The 26821-nt window shown below is 43.5% G+C and overlaps 1 protein-coding gene and 1 pseudogene across 1 annotated transcript in view; one reads left to right on the forward strand and one right to left on the reverse strand.

Annotated features, from left to right (window-relative positions):
• Positions 1 to 11675, reverse strand: part of LOC119703627 — a 41892-nt pseudogene extending 30217 nt beyond the window's left edge.
• A 9476-nt stretch (positions 11676 to 21151) lies between these two features.
• IPO5 (importin 5) overlaps positions 21152 to 26821 on the forward strand; it is a 45207-nt gene continuing 39537 nt past the window's right edge. The window contains exons 1-2 of the mRNA XM_038135261.1: positions 21152 to 21308; positions 26369 to 26449. Coding sequence (XP_037991189.1) covers positions 21225 to 21308; positions 26369 to 26449 — 165 coding nt within the window. The 5' untranslated portion in view covers positions 21152 to 21224. The remainder of the gene's footprint in view (positions 21309 to 26368; positions 26450 to 26821) is intronic.

Below are 26821 nucleotides of genomic sequence, written 5' to 3' on the forward strand. Positions count from 1 at the left end.
TGCTTGATCCTTGAAAGTCCAGCCCTGCTTTGGGAACAGCTCTGCAGTGGGATTTAGGAGGCATGGTGCCACTACAGGAAATGTCATCAGTGTTTCCCTTCCAGACTGAGCAAGGCTGATGGCTGCTGGGCAGGACAGGCTGGTATCTCACCATACTTCAACCTTTAGGGACAGCTGCAGGCAGGCAAAAGCATATCTGGTGTCACACTTATTTGTGGACTCCCTCTGCCATTCTTCAGGGTACAGCTGGCTCACTGCAGCCAGCTCCTTCCATGTGTCCAGAAACTGCCAAAAAGGTACACACAGCTTAGCTGAGTTTCCACCAGGCAGCTTTTCTTGGTGAATATGTACAAGAGACGAACAGCTGTGGTTTAAGGAGTTACCAGGCATTGGCATGCTCCCTATGCTGTTAAGATCCCTAAGGAAGCCTTTGCCAGCCCAGCAGGCATAAGGCAGGTGGGGAAGGGTCAGTCCTGTTGCTCCATGCTGTGACCTACCAACTCCTCACTACAGTCCTCCTTTAGGATTGTATACCTCTCCATGTTGCTTAGTTTTGCCTCCTAAATTACTCTCAACAGCCCTACCTCCGCCTGCAGTTGTGCCTTCCTTAAGTTCCATGATTTCACTCTCACTTGGCCATCCCGGTGGGCGCCTGAGCCAGGGCTGCACAGCTGGGACAAACCCAAGCTGGATTCTGGGCATTGGGGTCCTTGGGGAGGGGGGGCTCAGCACAAGGTAAAAAACAATGCAGTGGTTCCACCACATGCCATCTCCAGGCAGTTCTAACATAAATTTAGCCTCCCTGGGACACTAGTGGGTACTTCTGCGGTCAAAAATAGTAGGTATGACGCACACCCTGCTGCTCATCCCCTCCCCAGCTGCACACCCATGACAGCCAACCTGTGACAAGGGGATATAAAGCTGTTCAGTCAGCTCCAAGTAAAAAGTGGAATCTCTTTGTGAGACAAAAATTTTTGTTTGTGATAAGAGGAACTTCTCTTTATGAGAAGGAAATTTTTCTGTGACCTTTTCCTCATGTTTTTGCTTCCATGTGGCTGTACAGTTGCACAAAATTTGGTACCACAGAATAGCCCACAACACAAAGCAGTTTCCTTTGTGACCAGGAGTGTCTGTCTGGGTGTCATGGAAACAGCTTGAGCTCTTAAAATGAAGACTTTATTTACATTAGAAAATTGTTTACACTGAGTCCAGGATAGAGTGAAGTGAAGCTGCTAAAATACCTTCTCAGAGTTCTAAGGACATCTAGTTCCCTACATTACATCCTGACTATTAATAATTTGGAAATAAAAATGCATCTAATTTTAATGAAACCAGAAGAAAGGCTTCAAAGCATGCCCTCAAGACACACATTGGGTACACTTGAGAGCCCGTGCCTCAGCAGTCAGTCGACATGACCTTGGACCCTTGAACCACAGGCACACTGGGACCTGCCACACCATTTCTCCCCTTCTTCTCAAGTCATGCAAGATTCCCTGCTCTCTTTTCTTCCCCTCTCCCCTCACATTCTTTTTCCAAGGAAGAATCCAGCATCCCCTTCCCTGCTTGACATTTTAGCCTAATTTTTGTACTTTCTGCTTGCAGCGGTGAGCTAATGGGGAAAGGGACACTTCCATAATTAGCAATTTTTAAGAGTGGGAGTAGATGCTTCTGGGACATTGTGACTTCTGTGCAGCAGAGTTCAAAATTATAATCAGGGTGACTGACAGAGACACAGTGCGCTTGGGGACTGTGGAGGACAGTTAGTAGGACAGAGAATGCAGCGTATGCTGGCACCATCCCAGAGGAAGCTTCTTAACCAAGGATGTGTTTCATTAGGGTGGTATCAAAAAGACAGGGCTTGTCAGCGTGGAACAGGAATAAACAGAGCCATGAAGAAATGACTTTTTTCCCAGAAAAGCTTTAAATGCTCACCCTAGTTTATTATTATTTTTTTTTCCTAGTCCAGACCTGTTTCAACACAGATAAGGCTAATTCTCCTCTGACACATATATATACACCTTCACCTATATATCCTGGGCTTATTTGGAAATCAGTCGTGGTTTGAGCATGCTGTTGGACTAGATGGTCCTTCAGAGACTCCTTTCCAGCTGAAATTATTTTGGGATTTGATATTTGAAAATAGCTAGAAAGCACTATTGTAGCCAACCAGCTGGCTTTTAACATTCGTTTTTCACTCGCAGTGCCTCCATACAAATGACAAATGCAATGCCAAGCAGTCAGAAAGCACGCTTCAGGTGTTTCACCATCTCTGACAGCTCAGATCACTCCCTAGCAGTTATCCCGGCTGGGTCTGTCTAATAGGGCCAAAGGGCAGGATCAGGGGCTGTCATCTCCAAAGGGATGATGGCTGCCTCCTGTTTGACCTATCTTCCTTTTATAACAGCTGAGAGTAACCTGAACTGCGTTTCAGCTCAGATACTTTCTCTTAGCTGCTTCAAAAGAATAGCAGGCAAAGAAGAAAAGAATCTTACAAAACAGCTAGAACACCATATCTACCAGGATGATTTTTATGAAGTGAGACATAATTAACTTTAAATACTATTTACAATTTTTGAAATTTACTCAGTTTGGTCAGTATTTTCATTTTTGCACTCATAGGACATGCCTCTGGTGATTCAACAACTCTTAAAGGAAGAATGCAAAGTATTTTCAATATCCTAATGCCAGCCAACAAAACACTGATATACATTAGTTTGGAAATTATGGGCTGAGGTGCACAATAATTCTCATGAAGAATAAGCAGGAATTCCAATTAAAAGTGAAATTGCAAAATACATCCAATCAAATTATGCAAATGAGAGGGAAATAGAATCATATATTTTACCTGAGATAGAGACTGCTACAGCTAGAGTGACAGAACAATATTTCACATTTTGAAATAGCTCTGGAGAGAAAAAGTTCACAGCTTTATTTAAAAAATATTCAACCAGAGGTGCTCCTGGTGATTAGTTGCTTTGAGAATCTCAGTTACGACAATAAGGAGAGGTACAGTATAAGGAGCTTAAATTATAATTTTACCCATGATTTTTACCTTAAATTATAATTTTACCCATTAAATAAGTGTACACAAGAACTAAGTTAGAATAAGCAGAGCAAACAGATCACATGTACTTTGTGGACATGTACATTTAATTTTTATCTTGCTGAAGAGGATTTTACAACAAGCAAAAGGAAACAGTCTTTGCAGTGAAGTAGAATAATGCAAAACTGAGGGGAAATGGTTGATCTTGAAGGACCTGTTAATTTCAACACAAGTTCGTATTACCTTTAAAGCACAGATGAGGGCAATCCAACAGTATTCAGTTTCAGAGTGGAAAAAAGAGTGCAACTAATCCTCCAATGAATTCACCTCTCCTGTGACCTCAGTGGGACTCCTGGCCCACAGGTTTAAAAACAGCAAGGAGCATGACACATTAACTGAGTACCAGTTTAACTTCAGAAAAAACACTAAACGCTGTGGTTAGTTGACCTTGTCTGCACACCAGGTGCTCATGTACTGCTCCATTACTCTCCTCGTCACCTGGACAGAGCAGAGAGAATATAACAAAAGGCTTGTGGGTCAAGATAAGGACAGGGAGAGATCACACACCAATTAGTGTCTTGGGTAAAACAGGCTGGGGAAAATTTGTTTCATTTATTACCAGTCAAATCAGAGTGAGGTGATGAAAAATAAAACCAAATCTCAAATGCTTTTTCCCCATCCCTCCCTTTTTTATGGGCTCAACTTCACTCCCAATTTCCTCTGCCTTCTCCATCCAGGAGCTCAGAGGGAATAGGGATTGTGGTTAGTTCATCACAAGTCTCTGCTGCTCCTTCCTCCTCAGAGGGAGGACTCCTCACACTCCTCCCCTGCTCCAGTGTGGGGTCCTTCCTACAGGTGATGGTCTTCATGGACTTCTCCAGCTGAGTCCTTCCCAAGGGCTGCAGTTCTGCACCAATTGCTCCAGCATGGGTCCCTTCCATGGAGAGCAGTCCTTCAGGAACAGGCTGCTCCAGCCTGGGTGTCCCACAGAGTCACAAGTCCTGGCAGCAAACCTGCTTCAGAGTGGGCTCATCTTTCCATGGGGCCACAGGTCCTGCCAGGAGCCTCCTCCAGTATGAGCTTTCCACATGGTGGTCATTCCACGCTTCCCATGCAGTGGTCATTCCCTCCTTTGGGCACACACCTGCTCCAGCATGGGATCTTGCACGAGCTGTAGGTGGATGTCTGGTTCACTGGGGACCTCCTTGGCTGCAGGAGTACAGCTGCCTCACCATGGTCTTCACAACAAGCTGCAGGGGAATCTCTGCTCTACTGCCTGGAGCAGCTCCTGGCCCTATTCATTCTCCTGTGGAATCTGCCTGTACAGAATAGATTGCAAAGGTAAAGACAACTGCCCATCAATAAGCCATACCTGCTGCCCATCAATAAGCCACACCTGCTGTCATACCTGCTGGTCTTTATTTTGGTGAGCTGTTGTTGACACAAGGAGTGGGTTGGTACCTCATGAAACATCCTCTCAGTTTCTTCTTCTTTCTCACAGAATTTAAGTGCCTCTGGAGATGGCAGTGTTTTTTTCCACTAGACAAAAACCATCTTTTCCCCCTTTTCATTGCTTAGATGAAGGAAAATATCTTTGTGACTCAAAGCCTAGAATTTCATGCAGATATATAGAAAGGGTAAGGACAAATTTGATTTATTAATGGTCTCGTCCTCTTGTCCTTTGCCCAGACATGCAGTAGGCACTAAATAAATTTGCTTCCATGACGTGCTTCTTCCAGGAGACTGACTTCATGGGAAGAAGGGGGAGGAGACTTGTAAAAGGTTCTTAGCATGCAACCACAACTACTGCATCACAGTCCACTGAGAATATAAAAGACCCTGGTTAGCAAGACATCTTTCTTCCTTTCTAGTAAGTTACATCAAAACCTCTTGTCATGCTGGAAGAATTCTTTAGCATTTCATCTGGTTATTTCAATAGAGTTAACTTTGCCAGACCACTTCACAAACTGATATCCAAACAGACTTCTCTGCAGCATTTCATACAGAGACAAGCACCAGACATGGGCTCCCTGTGCTCTGCATGGAGTCTATGCATTGATTCCTGCAGCACTCCACTTGCAGGATCCATTGATTCCTGCAATCCCTCTGCCAGATTTCTGATATTGCTAGCAGAGACAAAGCTATGTGGCTTCAGTCAACAACTTCACCAAGTGCCCAGCCAAAGGTTCTGCCAAATCCCTCACACTCAGCTTCCCAGTCCACCAACTTTTCAAGACCATTGGTAGAATCAGCAAGCAGGGAGGAAAGCAGTCCTCTTCCCAGCTCCCATGCAGTGTGACAGAGGATCCCTCCTCCCAGCTCTCAAGCAATTAACAGAGGATCTAGACCCATCTTACTTAAATGGCATAATTACACTGGAAATCCCATCATCCTGGGCTTTGACAACAGAAAGAAGAGAGGAACACCCTGGAATAATCCCAGAGCCAAGTGAACTGAATTGCCCTTGGGTGGCAGCTACTGCTCTTCTTTAAATAGATAGGAAGCCTGCAGTAACTAAACACCAAAGAGATGCTTTGTGGGAGATTTGCCATGGTAAGTACAGAAAGGGATTAAAAATGAAGGAAAACAACACCGGCACTGCAGGACACAGATATGTGAGCATTCTTGAATACATCCAGGACAGGGCAGCAAAGGAGCTTCCAACCCTGGTGAAAGGATTGGAAGCCATGTCCTGTGAGGAGCAGCAGAAGACTTTGGGCTTGTCTGGTTTGGAGAAAAGGAGGCTAAGGAGTGCTCTTTTCACCTTCCTTTGGAGGGGAAGTGGAGAGGGAAATGCTGATCTCTTCTCTATGGGATCCAGCAATAGGATGTGGGGGGATGGTTCAAAACTGTGTCAACAAAAGGTTTAGACTGGCTACTAGGAAGCACTTCTCTACAGAGAGAGTGGTCAGACTCTGAAACCCCAATCCTGGCAGTTTTTGCAAGACATTTCGACATATCCTTAACAACATGCATTAACTTCTGGTCAGCCCTAAAGCGTCAGGTAGTTGGACTAGATGATCATCACAGGTCTCTTCTAACTGAAACTGTTCTATTATTTTTCTACCATTGCACCTGCCTGAACTGGCTTTTACTCTGATTTTTCAGATAGCATTTTGATAGTTAAGACAGCTAATTTTCTTTTTGCAAAGAATTGGCCATTTCCAGTTCATTGATATTAAACTTGTATTAGTGTAAATGCATAGGTTTAATTACACTGTTTATCTAACCACTGCTTGTTGTCCACTCGACTGGGAAGAAATAAGAAATGGTAGTCATACTCAAAAGTTTTTTCAAGCATAATGAAACAGCAAGCAACCCACACAAGCCAGTAAAACCATGCCAAATAAAACTATCACAGAATCACAGAATACCAAGTTTGGAAGAGACCTTCAAGATCATCTCATCCAATCATCAACCATCATCATTAATGAATGCTGCTGAATATAGAGATTTACACATTGTATTTGGTAAATAAAATTGATACTTCATTTGGCAAATAAATAAACCATCTGGCAATGCAAATAAAGTGAATCTGGCAGGTGATGTTCATATCCTTACCCCAGAAAATTTAAACACTTGCCACACCATCAGCTACCCACCACCACCACCCCCCAAGAGATCCTCACACATATTTCATGCTGTTTAATCTCAAAGCATCACATACAATGGTAATAGCTCAGTGCAGTTTGTACATGTGGCATGGATATGTGTGCAGTGTTTTACTGTAGTGATTTCCACTAATGCAAATTCATTGTTTGTGGTTCATTCTGTATGAGAAAAAAAAACAAAAACAACATAAAAAACTAAACAAACCTCTGGCATCAGAGAGGTTTCCTTAAAAAATCTGTCTAAGCTCAAAAGCAGTCTTTCCTGTAAAGAACCTTTTTCATCAGGGAATCATTAACAGAGAAATTTACCTATACTTGTTCATAACTTAGAAGCCAAATTAAGCAATCCCATATGTCTCCCTTCTTAAAGACCCTTTTATTGATTCATCCCCAGACCTATTTGTGCTGCTTCTCTCTTCTGGGAGGCTCAGTTAAGTTAGGAAGTGAACCTTGCTTAAGCATCCTGAGTATTCACTCAGCCCAGTGCTCCTGGGCAATCTTTCACTTCTCCATTAACAGTGTCTCTGCTCTGCTGCCTGGCTGACACTTTCCATGATGTGCCAGTGGTCTGATTCAGATGTGGCTCCATTCGTCTGGTACAAAGCTGCCTCCCTGAAGGCTCCTTTTTCCAGAGCCTCGATGTTGCATCTTTCTCCTCCTAGCAGGAAAGTTGTTCCTTTCCATCATGAAGCCACCCTAACCCATGCTGGCAGCTCTACCAGGGCAATGTACAGCATTCCCCACAGGTAACAAAACATGGACCCTCTGCTGGCAAAGACACTTTCAGGATGATGCAGGATTTCTCCATGTGAGTTACCAAGCCTGAAGGAGGTCAGTTGCCACCAGACCTGCCATGCACTACAAACAAGTGAGTAGACTGCTGACAATTGCAGACCTATGAAGAAACTGGTGACATTGCTGGAGGGAAGAGCAAACCAACTGTATGGACTCTGAGAGGCTTTGGCATGGAAATAAATCTTACACAGCATAAAATCTCTAAAAACAGAGATGAACTAAGCCATAGTATGATGCCTCTCCTATTGCAAATGCTGTGAGAGAGGCAATAGTGACAGCCCTCAGAGCCTGATTATTTGAATCCAGATGGTTGGTAGTCCCAGAGGCTGTGCACACTTCTTAAAATCAGCTAACCCTCAAAATAATCACAGCCAAGCATTTCCTTGCCTAAAGCATCAAGATGTGCTCTTAGTCAAAGCAACCACACCTTGACTGTCATGTCTGCAAAGCTATTTCCTGCTACCACACAAATTAGACTGTGTTTTACCTGAGAAATTGAATTGCTACCTGCCATGTGACTCTTCTAGTCCTTGATGTAGCAGGAAAATAAGTACCTCTTCACTGCACCCTCACTTTCCTAGATCTAACCACTGAAAAAGTTCTTGAAACATACAATTCACAAGCAGATGCTTTCATCAGACAGCTCACTTGCTCTGCAGCAGGTAAGTCACTTCTGAGACATGAGGGAGCACTACTCGATATAATTCAGGCAGAGCTGCTGGTTGCCTGAACAATACTATCCACTATGTAAGCTGATGTTGCATCAGCATGATGGTTTCTTCCCTAACATTGAGGACAAGCAGAGGTCCATTTCACTTCATAATCTCTTTTGGGGAAGGAGTTTTTCCTTCTGAGAAAGAACTTTGAGATACCCTCCAGTTGCTATATTCTTTAATTGATAGACAACCAACTCATCATGTTAACAGTTTTCCCATTAAGATCAAAATTTGCCATATTAGGTCCAGCTTAAAATCTTTTTAACCTGGCACCCTCTCTGGAACTGAAAGCACATCCAGACATTTTATGGGAAATCAGAGGGTTGGAAGGAACTCTCAAGTTTCTATTTTTAGTGGTCCTAATGCCTCCAGTTTAATGTCTCAGATGTTTTGTCATCTTCCTTTCACAGATATTCCAGATGGGAATGTGGCAGATGCTCAATATTAGAGGATGATGTGCCCAGGGATAGGACATGCGTCTTACTGCATTAGGAGCAAAGCATGCAGGCAAGAAAGCAGAAGTGAGGACCTGCATATTCACAGACAGAACCCTAATACAAGTTTCCACATGCCACTTCCATCACTGAGTATTCCCAGGGGTATTTAATCACTATATTTTTATTCTGGATCTTTGTTCATATTTTCCAAAACAGAATTATATCCTCCCAAGGAAACACATTTATTTATGACTGCAGTGCCAAAGGAGACCAAATATAGATAGAGTCGTGAAGATGGTTCTTTTCCTGTCCCTATTTCCAAACAACCTACTTTCCAAGCTAGGCAAGGTTTGCCTAGGAAGACTTCTACAATTCTAACACATCCAGGACTCGGCACTTGGACTACAGCAGACAAAAACAGTGGCTGAAATATGTCCAGCATCCAAATAACAAGCACATAAAACACAGAGATAAAACATCACACATCCACTTTTCCCATAGATTTTCTCTTTATATTGCACTATATGCCTAAGGGAAAAATCTGGGGCAGAGTTTTTTGCTGGTCCAGCATGTCATTGATTTCCTTTGAGAATTTTTAAGAACAACAGAATGTGTCTGTCCCTGTGTTTTTGAAGTATTTGTATCAGTAAGTTAAAAAAAAAGAAAAAAGAAAGTAAAAAAAGTGATCTGAAGAAAACAGAAAACAAGGAAAAACCCTGCAGGAGATTTTTCTACAAATTTACCATGCTTTCCTGCAGATTTTTTTTAATTCAGTTTTCTTACATTAATCTTTAAAAAACCCAACACATGTTCATAAATTTTTCCCAACCATTTTATTAGACCATTGCCATGGCTGGACTTTAGAACAATAGAAATGCTGTGAGGAAACAAAAAAAAATCAATTGCCCCTTATTTACCAAAACTATCAGAATTTCAAAACCTTGTCCCACAAAAAGCTTTCATTAGATAAACACGATCTTCCCTGAAAGATCCTAATTTATCTATACTGAGATTCTGTCAATATCAAGCAAATATTGCTCTGTTAAGGCTAATCAGAGGTGTGGTGATTTCTAAACCTTCTGTTTAGATGGCTGTTGCTGTTTGCCAGTATTTATTACCTGCAATAGAGCTCAATCGAAAGAGATAAACCATCCATCAATAGGACATGCCCCTTCAGCAGTTGTTTTATCAAGTGCTTCAAGCATCATTCTTTTTCATTAACTGTGTCATCAAACATCTGTCTGTCTTTCATCTTTTTACAAAAAAACTGCCACAGCAAGCTACCACTGACACATCACCCCTTGTGATGACGATATTGTGGGTTTTTTTTGGTTTGCATTACACTTTCCAATCTCCCTCACAGAAAGAAGGCAAGCAAAGGATTGTATATTTTACTGAACCATACAAAAAAAAATCCCAGTCCAGCATGCATTTTCAGATATCCAGCCCTTCAACACATTGGTTAAAAAAGAGTAAAATCCTTTTACTATTTACATTTATTTACATAATATATTAAAAAATGTAAATGACAGAACCATAAAATGAGGAATATTACCAGAAGTATACTCCTGTTGCTGTAGAAACAGAGCTTCATTTTTCCCTGCTACACCAGTGAGAAGTTATTGAATGGAAATCAAAATTTTGGCAATTCAACATTTAGGATAATTAAGGTGTAAGGCACAACAAAGAGATATTTGAAATACTTTGGTTAAAAAAATAGATCAGTAAATTTTTTCAGGTAGAGCTGGAGGGAGAGAAGCTGTTATAAAGGACAGAAACAACCATTAGAATCACAGAATCAATAAAGGTTTGAAAAGACCTCCAAGATAATCAAGACCAACTTCTAGTTGAATACCACCTTGTCAACTAAACCATAGCACTAAGTGCCATGTCCAGTTGTTTCTTGAACATTTCCAGAGATGGTAACTCCACCATCAGCCTGAGCAGAGCATTTCAAAGCTTGACCACCATTTCAGTGAAGGAAATCTACCTGATGTCCAACCTGAACCTCCCCTCGGCAGGCTGAGGCCATATCCTCTTATTCTGTCACTTGTTGCCTGGGAGAACAGACCGATGCCCACCTGGCTACACTCTCCTTTCAGGCAGTTGTAGAGAGGGACCAGGTCTCCCCTGAGTCTCCTTTTCTCCAGGCTAAACACCCCCAGCTCCCTCAGCTGCTCCTCATAAGACTTCCTCTCAGGACTCTTCCCTAGTTCCATTGCCCTTCTCTGGCTTGCTCCCTTGTAGTGACGGGCCCAGAACCGGACACAGAGCTCGAGGTGGGGCCTCACCAGCGCTGAGTACAGGGGGACAATCACTGCCCTGGTCCTGATGGCCACATGAGTTTTGATATAAGCCAGGATGACGTTTGCTTTCTTGAGCACATGCTGCCTCGTGTTCAGAGGCTGTTGTTCAGCACACCCACGTCCTTTTCTGCCTGGCACTTTTCCAGCCACTCTGTCCCAGCCTGTAGCACTGTATGGGGTTGTTGTGACACAAGTACGGGACCCAGCACTTCACCCTACTGAAACTAATACCTCTACCTCAGCCCATCGATTTAGTCTGCCCAGATCCCTCTGCAGAGTCTTCCTACCCTCCCATATACAGGCATTACCATCTGACTTGGTGCCATCTGCAAACTCAGTGAGGATACACTCTATCCCCTCATCTAGTTCACCAATAAAGATATTAAGTATCTTTACTGGCCCAATACTGTGCCCTGGGGAACTCCACTGGTGACCGCTCGCCAGATGGATCTAACTCCATTCACCGCCACTTTCGGGGCCTGGCCACCCCGACAGTTCCTAACCCAGCAAAGAGTGCTCCTGTCCAAGCTGTGAGCTGCCAGCTTTTCCAGGAAAATGCTGTGGGGGACAGCATCAAAAGCTTTACTACAGTCCAGGTAGGCAATATCTACAACCTTTCTCTCATCCACGAAGTGGATCACCTGGTGATAAAAGGAGACCAGGTTTGTCAAGCAGGACTTGCCTCTCCTAAACCCATTCTGGCTGGGCCTGATGCCCTGGTTGTGCTGTGCGTGCCATGTGATCACACTCCAGATGATCTGTTCCATGACCTTCCCAGGCACTGAGGTCAGGCTGATTGGCCTATAGTTTTTTTTATCCAGACGATTTTTTTTTTTTTTTTATCCAGGCATCACATTGGCCAAGCCCCAGTCACCTGGGACAGCCTCAGTTAACCAGGACTGGTGATCAATGGCTGAGAGTGGCTTGGTGAGCTCTTGCAGTGAGTGTCTCACTCAGTGAGTGTCTCAGTGGCACAGCAGGTCACTGACTGCTTCCTCCTGGGCTGCAGGGGCTCTGTTCTGCTCCGGGTCCCTGACTACCAGCTCAAGGGCTGGTTGTCCTGAGGAAAACCAGTCCTTCTGTTAAAGACTGAGGCAAAGAATGTATTAAGTACCTCAGCCTTTTCCTGTTCCTTGGCTACAATGCTCCCCTCAGCATCCAATAAAGGATGGAGATTTTCCCTAGCCCAATTAGAATGCATTTCTTCTCCAATACCATTCAAATTTCTATTTAGAATTATAGAAGCATAGAATGTTAAGGGGTTGAAATGAACTTTAAAGATCATTTAGTCCCAGCCTCCTCTGCCATGGGCAGGCATACCTTCCACTACACCAGGCTTCTCAAGGCCTAACCCAGCCTGGCTTTGAATATTGCATGGGTTGGGGCATTCAAAACCTCCCTGGGCAGCCTGCTCCAGCATCTCACCATCCTCACAGCAAAACAATTCTTCCTAATATCTAACCTAAATTTTCCCTCTCTCAATTTGCAGCCATTACTCCTTGTCTTATCACTACAGTTCCTGACAAAGAGTCCCTCTTGGGCTTCCCTGCAGGCCCCCTTCAGGTACTGGATGGCTGCTATGAGGTCTCCACACAACCTTCTCTTCTCCAGGCTGAACAGCCCTGACTCCCTCAGCCTGTCTTCAATACAGGAGGTGCTCCAGCCCTCTCACCCACTTTGTGGCCCTTCTCTGGACTTGCTCCACCAGTTCCGTGTCCTTCCTGTGTTGGTGGTACTGGAGCTGGATGCAGTGCTCATGGGGCAGTCTCACAAGAGCAGAGCAGAGGGGGAGAATCACCTCCTTCATCCCATGGGCCACGCTGGTTTTGATGCAGCCCAGGATTTAATTGTCTTTCTGGGCTGTGGGCTCACACTGCTGGTTTATGCTGAGTTTTTCATCAACCACCAACCCAAAATCTTTCTATGCAGGGCTGCTCTCAATCACCTCTCCACCTTATCCTTGGCATAGAAAAGAATCACAGGCTCCAAACTAATAAATTCAGTGAGAGCACAAAGAACAGAGATACCTGAATTACAGATAGCTTATGCAAGATTTATTTGATGAAAGACAGCTACAGAAATGCAATGTTAGAAAGCTGGAAGAGACAAAAAGAAAAACAAGGGACTTCCTAGACTTCTAAGATAAGTTTAGTATTCAGGGCAATTAAAACTAAATTAAACTAGATTAAACTGAAACTCTTTGGAACTCAATATATCTTGCAGACTGTTCTCAGTCTCCATCCCTATTTTAAAAAAATCAAATCTTCTTTTAATTAAACAATTTGACCTTCATTCTTCTCAGGGAACAACTTTCAGTTTCTACAGGATAATGAAAAACAAGTGAGCAGAATCAATGCCACTTTGTACTCTATGTCTAACAGACTCCAGGAGCTACAGTCAAGAATACAATTTAATAGCTGGAAGATATCATAATCATTTGAGACAAGAGAACTACATAACTTATAAATAAGAAGGTAATTAAAGCATAAGATAAAATCAGCTGGTACCCCAACAACTGTTTAAATTTTATTGAACTGGACTAAAACTTGCCATGTTTGTATCAAACACTTTTAGTTTGATTTCAAGCAGAGCCATTAGGAATTTCCAAGAATGGAACTAAAGGACAGTATTTTCATTTCCTCACGTCAAGAAATTTTTACAAGCTTCAAGCTTTTCTTTGAGACATACCTGGTTGAAAGGCCTTGAAATTTGAACTGAAGAATATTTTGATGACATAAAATGTCCCTGGAAAAAGTAACTTTAATTTAGCACACTCTCAAAATATTGCTCAGCCTTCAAAGAAAAAAATCACAGTTTATACACGCTGAATAGAGAATTGTTATAAACTTTTCCAATAACATTTCAGCAAAACAATGATTAAAGTGAGAATCCTGTGGGCCACTGTTGAGCTGGATTTTTATTCTGCAGGACCACATCTAAGCAGGCTTTGCCCAGATTAACAGCTGGAACCAATCTGTAGTACCTTAGAAGAACAGAAAGACAGATTCAAATACTCACTCACTGGAGAGCCAGGCCTGAGGGAAGACCATAAATTTACAATGTTCTGTCCTAATCCTATGTGACAGATGTTGTTATTACCTTTTTCTTTTTTTTTTTTCAATAATAGTGTTGAAAAATATTTAAATTTACAAAGCTAAGCACTTAGAATTTGGAAAATACTTTTGTTTCCTGAGGAAAGACTTTTTTTTTTTTAAATCTTTCTCAATTTCTGCAATTACTTACATGTGACCTCATATGATCAGGGAAGTTCAAGGAAAATTTGCCAAAAACATAGCCAAAGTATTTTTCCCCCTTAATTTAGCCCATTTGTAAAGATATGTAATACTTCATATAACTCTCAACAGTGTAATTTGTGTCTGTAGAATCTATCATAGTAATTGCTGATTACCGCTTCTAGCTTTTCCTTTTAAATGCATCCTCCCAGACTCCAAATTCTAGGTTAGAGCCTTTCCTGTGATAAGCACATTCAGTTTTCATCAAAGGGGATGGAAATGCCACATGCACAACTTGTAATCTGCACTTGTGCTTGCTACTTTGCTCTAATCACAAGAGGCGATATTTGCATAGCAAGGAGCATCTCCCCATGCTGGGGAGCCATGCTTCTGTTGAGCAACCCTAAACTACATTGCTGGCTTTGCCACACTATTCTTTTACCAGGCCAAGCCTAATTTTCTACCTGTCTTGTCTCCATATGTCCTTCCTTTTACTTACCAAAGATTATGACTGACTGAATTTAATGTCTTTTTTTTTTCCCATATGGATTATTTAACAGTTCCTTTACAATGAGTCACATTTTCATGTTTTTCTTAGTCTCTTATTAAAACTGTCCCTATTAAATTTGCAAGTGACCTTTTCTTTAATCTAAAGATCCGAAAGTATTCTTTCAGAAGGTGTGTAGGAACAGGTTAACAGTAGGCAGGCTGTTATAAAGGTGTCACAAATGCAGGCTATTATACGCAAAATTTTAGCAAGTGATTTATGAGTTAAACCATAGAATAAATGAAATTTGACATTCAAATCATGTTTGGGCACATCAGTCTTTGTAATTTGGAAACGCACTTCATTATAATTATGTGCTTCCAGACTATGCTTCCTTCCAATGGATTTGCCAATTACAAGCCAACTGATATGCCAAATCAATTGATGCTCTGTCTAACGCGCAAACAATTGAAAATTTGATTCCTGCTGAAAGGGCTGGTTTTCTACCAAGATAGCAAAATGAATTGTTGAATTGTGACTATTTGGCCATCTCTTTTCTCCTATACATATGGCAGCTGGAAGGAGAAAGGAAGTTATGCAACATTAAGGCAGAATCAGTTCCAGAGGGAGCAGGAATGTTGAATTCTGAAAAGATGAACTAGATATAGCAGTATGGCATTTCCACAGTGGTTTCCATGATTTTACATTATTTCTGAATAATACCTGATTTAACATCAAACCAGTTCAGAGCAAAGAGGCTTTTACCATCTTAATACAGCAGACAGCTTTCAAATTTTTCAGCAGGAACAGCAAATTTTTTGTGGGAGCTCAGCAGGTATTCCACTGCATCTTGTTCATTGCTTCAGAGAAAATATGACCTTACTATCATTCTGTGTGCTCATAAAACATGCTGTACAATAAAAAACATTATTGAGTAACTAATAGAAAGTTCTGAAAATGGTTGAGAATCTGTCTATTTCCTCACAGCTTGGCAACACGCTTGGAGCAGAGGGACTTGCCAAAGAAATAAATATGTAACTAGACCTGCCAACATTCACTCATTCAAAACTACACTCTTTCATACTGAATTCATTTTAATGTTATCAAGTTTTTCCCTTTAGGGATAAAGAACATTTACCATGAATATTATGAGACATTGACAAAAATGTCACTGCTATTTATTCCCTGCAGACACTGAATTTGTGAGTGAGGAAATGGTATTTCACCTAATAGCCCACACAGTGGCAATGTACTCATTCTGGAGTAGTTTTGTTCATATCTTGCTTTTAAAGGTAATACTCCCTTTCCATCTAAAGAAAAGCATCCTCCATAGACCTGCATCTGAAGCACTGACAGGATCATTCAAGTATTTTCCTGTTCCTTTCCAGGCTAACACAGAGAGGGTCAGAAAGCTTCTTTAATCTGTTCAAAGCCTATGTTCAGATTGCCTTGTCAGATGGATGCTTTTGACAAACTGCCTTAATAAAAGCAACAATACCACTGAAGCCATCTACAAATCTTCAGTAATAATTGAATTCTATAACATTGAATTCTATTCTAAGAAAGAAGCTCCATGAATGGTCTTTTTCTTTTTTTTGTACAAGCTAATCCCCTGTGTCTTTATACTAGTCTCTGTGAGAACAGTAACATCTCCCCCTACCACTTCTTGCTGTTATTGACTAAAAGTGTATTATTTTTCCATAATTTATCCATTTTTTCAATTCAAATCCCACAAGTTTTGCACTCTTCTCAGCCTCTGTATTACCAAAACATCAAATAATGCAGTTCTATGAATACTGGGTTTTTAATTGTCAGAAAGTTGCCTCCTAAATTAACAAAATCATAGTATTGTCTGGAACTCAAAGGCCTACATTCATGATGCATGTAAACTACTATTTTTTTAAGTGCATGTGCAGCTTTGTGAAGCTGGGCAGATTGTAGAACTTAGCATTGCTCAGGCTGCTCAGTAAATTATCTGCCTTGTCTTCTGACACAGCAGGCACAGCCTCAGTGCAGCATTATCTGTAATCCACACAAAAGCCTTGTCTCCTGCTTCTTCCACTGTATCACTCTTTGGTAAAATGACCTGGGACAGAGCCCTGTTCAAGAAGTCACTTATCTCCACAGGATATCCCAGCCCTTTACACTTCCTTATTCTGCACTGTCTGGTGGTCTCTGGCGAGGTTAGAGTGAACTTTTTAACAGGTATACCTGTTCAGCAAATACTCCTAGACAAATATACATGTCCCTCTGCATTCTGCTTTCTGGGAGTAGCAAAATTTCATGTCAGTTCCTCAGTCTGAGGTCCTCCAAGGGATAGCTGACTTCAGTGAGAAGACCTGGGAGGAGGGAAGTATGGGATGCCTCTTTGCAGCTCTAGAGGATGTTCAAAGCTTCTTCACAACAAAAGCTTTTCAAGCCTGCAGTGTGCAGGACCTATGGAATAACCTGCATGTGAAGCTCTCCTGCCTTGTAATTAAGCTTATTAACAATTTCAATGGCTTCAGAAATTTCCTGCCCAAGAATTCTGGATCTCATTAGTGGTTGATGGCTCCAGACTCCCAGCAAGCTCCCCAGTCTAGCAGGCCCCTTGGCTGTGGCTAGACACTGTTGTATCACTTCCCAGTTCTGCCTTACCAACACAGAAAACCAGTAAGAAGCCACAGGTCAGGGTTTCTTGGAGTAGAATTCAAAGAGCAGCATCTCTCTCAGCACCCTTTATAGTTACAGGCATCCCATCCCCGTGCTTTAGGCATGGGGACTGACCCCTAGGCCCTTTCTGAGCTCTGAGCACACAAACCAGATCAACAGATGAACAATTTATGAAAACTATAGTCCACTACTGATAGTCATTACTGACAGGATTGTAATTCTTTGACTCATCCCACATGTTGGCCAGAGCAATTTTCAGACACTGCCTGCTCTTTGCAGAGAGCTTGCTCTGCCAAGACAACTTCAAACAGCCCCCGCGAGAGCATAGCTTCCCACTGACATCAACTGACTCTGTTCTCTTGACTTTAGCTGGAAACCTGCCCTCATGCACTTTCTAACTCTTCTCTGGCCTCTGAGGCTATCAGGGTTGCACTTTTTTGTGATATGTAGAGTATATGGAATCCATATGGACCATCAACAGTCACTTTAAACGTATGGTAGATCTCCTCATATGACAAAGCTGACCTGTTATTGTGCTTTGCAAATACATTTGAATTTATTTTGCTGTATCTTCTTTTCTGTATCTTTCTTTATCATCATCTCATTCTTTGCTTCTGAATGTTGAAACACAGACATGTCAAATCCTACACCTGTAAGTCAGCATCAGAAAGTATTTCACAAGAACCTGAGATGCCTTTCCTATTTTGTTGGGCATTTCACATCTCCTAATACTCTGTAAGAAACATCACAGCATTCCTCAGGTATAATAAACAGTTTTCTAGCTCTCCCTATCTTTATAATCCATTTGCATGCAGAGTTGTGAAGTTTAATAAATACTAAACTAAAGCTTCTGCTTTTCAAAGACTTTAACTTTCAATTTCAGGGTCTGTCCAAGTTTTAAAACATCAATAAAATTTCATTGGATAAACTACAGTTCAACACAAGTCTTTGGCTTTAACTGCTTAGAAGAGGTCAAGGTAATTCTTCTGATTTCTGCTATCGTACTTTCTCCTGTCTTTTTTGTTGTTGTTTTTTTAAACAGACTGCAGGAATCAGGCAATATTCAGGATTACCAACGTTGCTGCTGGCTGCTTGGTGGCTGTATCTATTTGAGCTCTCCTCAGGTGCTTGTTCAAACCCTCTTCAGTGCTGATACCTGCTTCTTTGGCATAGTTTCTGCCTGCTTCCCAAACTTCAAACTTGTCCTGAGTGAGAACGAGCACCTGATGTGGCAGACTCTGATCACATTGCATTAGTGACAACTTCCTTTGCTTGGGACTCTCTCCAATATATTAACTGCTTTTTACCCAGGTGAAGCTTTTAATCCGCTTTCCCCAAACCGTCAGGATTTGAGGTGGAACATCATTAATCTGCTGAGTTTACCAGCAGGTTCTTCTGAACCCAGTGTAGAAGCTCCCTTCTATGCTTTGAATATCAGGGTGAAATGTACTCAAATGTATTCCTAGAGCATTACACGACTAAATTTATTGATCATTACACACACAGGAACAGAAACACACACACATACACACATAGAGAGACACTCTCACTTGACTTGCTCTAATGAACTGCATCAGGTTGTTCCTGCCTTCCCTGCTTTCCCCTTCCAAGGAAGCTCTACTGGAATCTGATGCTCATCACTGGTACTCCAAAGACAATTTGACAACTGTTTTTCAGGTCTTAGGCAAATTTCATACGCCTCACTCTTTCTCAAAGACAACTAGGCAGTTTTTATATAACAATCCACTCCCTGCATCTACAGATGCAAAAACCAGCAGGAGTAAGAAAACAATTTTCCATATCCTGTGGTTTACATTCTCTTCCCAACCCCCATTAGATACTGTATTAGTATACAGTAGCTAACAATCCTACCACAGATTTATGGTGAAAAAATCACCATTAAGACAACTCAAGATGAAAACAAATGCATTTATTTGTTTATGCATGGAAAGCAGACAGCAATGCTACTGAAGTTCATACAAACCCATTCACAGGTGATAAAAAGGCAGGAAAACCATGCCTATTTCAAGAAGATATTCAAAAGGCCCTCCAGAATGTGTTACAAGTTCTACAAACCTAATCCACATAGCTGAGGTCTGAGGACATTCACAGGAGTGACGTCACACTAGAAAGCACGCTTGCTTTTATATTTCATCTTCACTTATGGCCCTTCTGAGCTTTCAGCCAGCTTAAAACCATTCTCTAGCCCTGCCTGCAATTCTTCCTTGATGCAGTCAAGATGGATCCTTCCTTCCGCCACTTCCTTCCTTCCTTCCTTCCGCCACTTCCTTCCTTCCGCCACTTCCTTCCTTCCGCCACTTCCTCCCGCCACTTCCTTCCTTCCGCCACTTCCACCACTTCCTTCCGCCACTTCCTTCCGCTTTTGTCCACCACCTCACTGGCTGACTCCTCCTGCTTTTAAAGCATTGGAATTCCCTGGGCACAGCCAAGGCACAGTAGAAGGAGACACTTGACCCGGCCAGCCACTCCCACAGCTGCACCCTGAACAGCTGGCTGCTGCACCCCGAACAGCTGGCTGAACAGAGCCCTCCACCAATGAGCAGGGTCATGTGCAAAGCCTCTCACCATGCACGGCATGAACCTGTGATATCCCCTGAGATCAAAGGGAATACTAATTAAATTTTATACAATCTATTAAAACCTCAATGGGTTGGAGAGACAGGCAGAGAAGAACCTTCTGAAACTCAAGGAGAGTAAATGCAAGGTCCTGCAGCTGGGGAAGAACAACCCCCAGGCTGGGGGCTGATCTGCTGGGAAACAGCTCTACAAACAAGGACCTGGCAATGCTGGTGTACAACGAGCTGTCCATCAGCCACCAGCACCCTTGCGGCCCAGGCGGCCAATGGTATCCTAGGGTACATTACGAAGAGCAATCCCAGCAAACCAGGGGAAGTTGTCCTGCTCTTCTGCTCAGCCCTGGTGAGGCTGTATCTAGAGTTCTGCGTCCAGTGCTGGGCTCCTCGGTACAAGAGAAATACGGAGCTCCTGGAATGGTCCAGCAGAGGGGGATGAGAAGATTGGAGCAACTCTCTTACAAGGAAAGGCTGAGGGAGCTGGGCCTGCTTGGTCTCGAGAAGAGAAGGGTGAGAGGGGACTTCATCAATGTCTATGAGTATCTGAAAGGAGGGTGCCACGATGTTGGAGCCAGGCTCAGCTCAGTGGTGCTGAGCAATGAACAGGAGACAACGGGCAGAGACTGACGCACGGGAAGTTCGACCTGAACGTGAGGATGAACTTCTTTACTGTGCGAGTGACTGAGCACTGGAACAGACTGCCCAGACAGGCTGTGGAATATCCGTCACTGGAAATATTCAAGAACTGCCTCCATGCAATCCTGCGCCATGTGCTCTAGGACGACCCTGTCTGAGCAGGGAGCTCGGACCAGCTATCACCGTGATCCCTGCCATCTCGACCCGCGCGGTGACTCACTGATTCCCTGTGGCGGGACAGCAGCACGACGTCACCGAGGACCCGGAGGCGACGCCCCGCGATCTCCCGCGCTTTCTGTCCCTCCCCTTCCTTGCCCTGCCCTTCCCCCGGCCCTGCCCCAGCTCCGCGTCCCGGCGCGACCCCTCCCTGCCCGCGCCGCCCGACCGCGGCTCCGGCCAATCCCGCCGGGGCTGCCGCAGCCGCCCGCCAATCAGAGCGCTCCTCCGCTCCTGCCTCCCGCCCCCGGCGCGGCGGCGCACCAATGACACGCGAGGAGACAAACCCCCATTGAGGGTCGGTTGAGCCGCCGCTCCCCGCTGCCCGCCTCGCCCCGAGCCGCCGGGACGTCAAAGGGAGGCAGGGCCAATCGGGGGCGAGGCTCCGTGCGCCGTGGCCAATGGGAGCGCGGCTGGCGTTGCGGCCCCGCCCCTCGTTCCCCCGCCGGCGGCGCGGCCGGCGCTCCCCCTTCCTCCCTCTCCTTCCCTCTCGCAGCAATGGCGGCGACGGAGCAGGAGCAGTTCTACGCCCTCCTCGGCAACCTGCTCAGCCCGGACAATGCGGTCCGCAAGCAGGCCGAGGTAACGGGGCCGCCGCGTCAGCGGCCGCCGAGACGGCCTGTCAGACCCGCCGGGCCTCGTTGGAGGGCGGGAGGGAGGGAGGAAGGGAGGGGGGCAGGGAGGCGGCGGGGCCGGCCGAGCCCCACGTGTGAGCAGCGGCACCAGCTGCCGCCGGGGCGGCCCGGGCCTTGCCCCGGTCGGAGCGGCGGGGCCGGGCGGTGGCGACCGTTTTGCCCGGCGGGCGCAGGGCCCGCGCCGGCCCTTGGCCCGTGAGGGCGCGAAGGGTCCCGTTACTCCCCTTTGCGCCCGCCCCGCCGTGTCCGGCACCGCTCTCGCCCCTCGCCCGCCTCCCCCGTGGCCCGTGTGGGACCGTCGCCAGGGGCTGCTTGTCCCCGTTGCCCATGGCTGGCTCCGCCTGAGCCGCCCGGCGTGACGGAGCGCGGCCCCGGCCCCGCCGCGCAGGGGGGGCCACGAGCCGGTGGCGGCAGCGGCGTCAGGGGGGGCCGGCTCTCGGTGGCTCGGGAGCGGAGGCGGTTCCCGAAGGAGGTCAGAGCGGGTGCCTGGCGCGATGGAAGCGCTGCTGTGTGCGCTCCCGAAGCGGCCCTCGCAGGGGCTCCGTGCCCCCGCCCCAGCTTGGCCGGCAGGAGCGGGACCGAGGTCCTTCTGTATTGCCACGCGGGAGTTTGGTTTTTTAACTTTTCGGAACGGTCCCGTGTGCGTTCAAGTGTTTCGTCAGCTAAGAAGTATTTCACCCAAAAGAAGTGTTTTCAATATGCTGAGTTTCTCTTGTTATCAGCAAAAAGTTTTCAGACATGTTGTTTCAGCTGAAATTCTTTGTGGCGGCTAAGCCACGTTAATTCTTTCTCTCTGTCATGCTTAAGGCTCCATTGTCAAGCCTGGTGGGGAATCTCTCACGTTGAATTAAATACCAGCGTCTAGGTTTAGCATGAATTCCCGCTGCATGGCTGCATCGGGTCTTTTATCGCTCTCATCACTCCAGCGGTCAGCAGAGTTCAGCGCATTGTTTGGAGAAGAATAAAAAGCATTATTCCTGATGCTGCAGTGAAAATTCCTCAAATATGAATCCAGAGTGAGAAGGAGGCGAGACATACATTTTTAGAAAGCTAGTGAAGTTCAGTATTGGTAACTGCTCTTTCTAGAGAGTCAGCTAGAATTTTTCCCACATTTCTGAACATAGTGCTGCAATGGAGGCCATTCTCTGGGAGCTGAATTTCTTTCTCGTCTCAACTGCCTACATATAACCTAAAAACATTTCTAAAAAATTTTGAACTTTATTGGAATTGTAACAAAGCAAGTTCGTTGTGCACCTGTGTCACAATGCCTATGAAATAAAACACTGGGTAAGAACGCTAAAGCTTAAAACTGGTATATTTTGTCAGAAACTTGCTTGAAACTGAGTTGGAGTTATTTTTAATCTTCATATTATGTATTTATTTATTACATATGCACTATTGTCAATAAGAATAAGAAACCCTAATTGGCATGATAGATACCAAGCTTTTCAAGTCTGTTAGTTTCTTGTAAAAATACAAGGAGTAGTATAACTTTACTTATTTATCTGCACTGAATTTGTCATTAGTTTCTGAATATTTCCAAGGTGTGCTGCAAATTACTTTATGGTTTAGGAGCATTCAGAGTGGAAGGGTCCTCAGGAGGTCTGCCATGCTCAAAGCAGTGTCAGCTATCAGGTCAGATCAGGTCACTCGGGGCTTTGTCCTGCTGCTCTTGAAAACCTCTAAGAATGGAGACTGCACAAGCTCTTTGAGTTACTCACTCCTGCTTGACTTGTCCTCATTAGGACAGAGAGATCTGGACCTCTTCCAGTCTGAACCTCCTTTTTTCAATTTACGCCTGTTGTCTCTCATTTTTCCACCTTGCATGGCTGTGAAGAACCCCACTTAGTCTTCGTGGTGGGTTAATGAACTTTCACCTAGAAACACAAATCTGTCTCTACAGTGTAGCTAGACTGACTTAAGTTGTATATTCCTTGAAGTAAGATTTTTTTTTTTTACTAAGTATTGCATAACCTTTAAAATATTTGCTTACTAAAATCATACAGGACTTATACTTGGTTTTAAACATTGGCATAGTCCAATCAGTTTTTCAAAGTGTTCTTACTGTTGGAAGGTAATATTGGATACATAAAGGATTCAAATAACTGCAGATGAATTGAATAGCTGGTTTTCATTTGTATCTAGTGAAAACCAGTCAGAATGAGAAATGGATAGATAGGGAACTAAGCAGACTAAACAGGTTATTCCAAATAGGTCTGGTCATTGAAATGAGAATGAGGGGTGTTCAGCTGAAGACTGAACTTAATAGGGATGTAGAGTCATATCCTGTTTGGGAGGATTGTAGTAAAAGATGGTTAAAAAAAAAAAAAAAGCGTGAGGAAGAAAGCCTGATGACTCAAAACTCAATAGATGTGTATGAATTTATATGTGTATAGTTTGCTCTTGTGAGACCCCACTGGAGTTCTGTGGCCCCTAACACAAGAAGGGCATAGACCTGTTGGAGTGGGTCCAGAGGAGGGTCACAAAGATGGTCAGAGGGTCTGAACAGCTCTCCTGTGAAAGGCAGGCTGAGACAGGCTGAGGGTTGCTCAGCCTGGAGAAGACTGGAGGCACCTTAGAGCAGCTTTCAAGTACCTAAAGGGGACCTGCAAGAAAGGTGGAGAGGGGCTTTTACAAGGGCATGCAGTAATAGGACAAGGGGCAATGGCTTTAAGCTTGAGGAGGGCAGGTTTAGATTAGATATATGGAATAAATTCTTTACTGTGAGTGTTGAGGCACTGGAACAGGCTGCCTGGAAAAGCTACAATACCCGATTCTTGGAAGTATTGAAGTCTAGGTTGGCTGGGGCTTTGAGACCTGGTCTAGTGGAAGGTATCCCTGCCCGTGGCAGAGGGTTGGGAACTGGATGGTCTTTAATGTTCCCTCCAGCCCAAAACATTCTGTGATTATGTGTATGAGCTAGCATGCTCATAACTTAACCTGACTAGTTGGCTGAAATCTGGTTGGTTTATTTTACCATTCATCCTGGAGTGTTGTCTTTTGACTATAAAAATCTGTCTTCTTACTTGTGTGTCTGTCTTCTAATAGAGAAACTTTTATTTACTTTGTTTTGATGGTTTTATGCTCTTTTTTTAAAATGCATTTCTTAGGTTTGAGAGAACATGAGTAGCAAGTGTAGAGGATAGATACTTTCTTGCACATGTAAAGAAACTTGGTCATGCTGTGTGAGAAATTTGTACCTCTGTATAAGATAACTGGGGAGCTAATTGTGAACTGAAAGAATGCAGTAAGATGTAGCAGGATCCAGCCACATAGTTAGAGTGTAGGCAAGACTGGTAGTAAGATGGGGAGGGCCAGAAGTCTCCCACCAGCCCAGAGGGAAGGTTCTATGTTTGGCCATGCATTCCTTGTGCCCCTTGGCTTTAGCATCCTCTGAATCCAGTTTACAGAATTGACAGAGTTATACCATTGAACAACTGCTTAGGTTGCTGCCATTTTTAGTGAGTTAAACAAACAACTCAAAATAGAATTTTATGGTTATCAGAATTGACATGAGGGAAGCCAGCCTTTACTGTGCTTCAGCTGTCTGTGAAAGCGTAACAAGCACCCGTGCTGGGCCTGGGTTTAGGGAGCCATTGTGTTTCTGTATTAGTTTTTGGATTTGTAGATAATAGTGCAGAATAAATATATACATTCATGGAGGAGGTTAACCTGAGAAAGCTTTTCTATTCTGACCCTAAACCTCGTTTAATTTTGCAGTCTCCATGAAATGATTAGATTAAATGCAGGGATTCATTGGGGATTCAGAGTCTCATTGCCTGTGAGTGTATGTTTGGCAACTAGAGAGAATATGAAATGCAGATTCACTTTGTGAAGAAGGCCTACTAGGAAGCAAGTAGAGGGAAAGGGAGGAAGGTGATGTCTAATATTAAATGCAAAACTGCTTAATTGACAATAGCAGGGATCCTGTCAAGGTGCGTAAGAGTTTGTTAGAGTACTAGAAGGAGCTACTGGAGAGTTGGAAAGAGGGAAGTAGGCAGGCAGAGAACTGATAGAAATTAACCTGAGCTTTGCAGAATAGGCTCATTCCCGGAGTTCAGGATGGGATAATGAATATTTGGGAAGGGTGAAGTAATTAATCATCAAGTTTGTCAACAAAAAGTAACTTGGAGTTACTAAGTATTGTTCTATACTTAGTAACTATTTCTAGATGTTATGAGGGGTTGCTATTTAGCTTGTGATTCTGCTGCTCCTGCCTACATAGGTTTAATTTTTTTTTTTAATTGTTTCAAAATGCACTCGTATACCATATTTTGGATAGCAAAAGTTGTTTTGCTGTGTTTTCACTCTAGCTTCTAAGTAACAATATAATTTAAAAGGAGACATGTGTAAAATGCATGCCAGAAGCATGTAAGACAATGTAGCTGAACTTACTAAACTTCTCATTTTGTTAAGAGGATTTTCCTAAGAAGGAGACGAAATAGCTTCTCTTTCTGAAATTGAGGCAGGAGTTTTAAAAATAAGATGTTCTTATTCAGAATGTGTGGTTGAGACGTGTGGCTGCCACATAACATTGTACAAGTTTTTAAAAGGTTCAAAACCAGAACTGATCCAATTTTTAGACTATACGTTTGTCTGTGATTACTAACCTGTTGGTCACAGCTCGGTCTCAGGCTTCCAAAGTTCTGAATTCTTTGATATGATAAAAGCTATGATGGATTCCCAGTAGGTCATGTTTGGTGTATGTTGTATTTCTACAAGTTTATGTTCTATTTATATTTTGTAACCAATCTCCTAAGTGGCCAGTCATGCATATGTAGATCATTCCAACATGGCAGATCTTACCAGATAATTAAGATTTTACTCAATTTTAAAATAAGTAATATATTTTTATTTTGATAAGTTTATTTTTATTTTTCTTGTATGTTTTTTTTTTTAAATTAGATGGATACTGATGTTGTTTTAAAAGGAGAGTCAATTCATATTAATGCTTAACACATGCATTCTAATAAATGTTTACAATAAGCTGCATCTCTTTTTATGCAGGAGACCTACGAGACTATTCCAGGCCCATCAAAGATCACTTACCTCCTGCAGGCAATCAGGAACAATGCTACTCCCGAGGAGGTAAGGCTCAATAACCTTGGATTTGTGCAGATTTTCAAGGGGACTTGGAGAAGAGGGGAAGAAATCAGCGCTGATCATTTTGGGGTAAATGAGCAAGTTTGGTGTTAACTGAGGCATCTTAATTTACTGCACATTTGTAGAGGGATCCGTCTTCTTTTTGTCTTGATTGTTGCATGCCCAATTCACTGGCTGAGACTTTGTGGTGCAGGATACTTAGTTTCAGGAATAGTTTTTTCATAAGCAACTGCTTGAGTCTCCATTGTTTTCTGTTGTGTGCTTTGCTTAATGAGTGTTATTTTCCATTAAAGGTATAACTAATATATGACTTACTGTCATGTTTCTTCAAGTTACAGCTGAGAAGTGATTTCTACT

The sequence above is a fragment of the Motacilla alba genome, chromosome 1 (genome assembly GCF_015832195.1).
Source record: "Motacilla alba alba isolate MOTALB_02 chromosome 1, Motacilla_alba_V1.0_pri, whole genome shotgun sequence".
Lineage (NCBI taxonomy): Eukaryota > Metazoa > Chordata > Aves > Passeriformes > Motacillidae > Motacilla > Motacilla alba.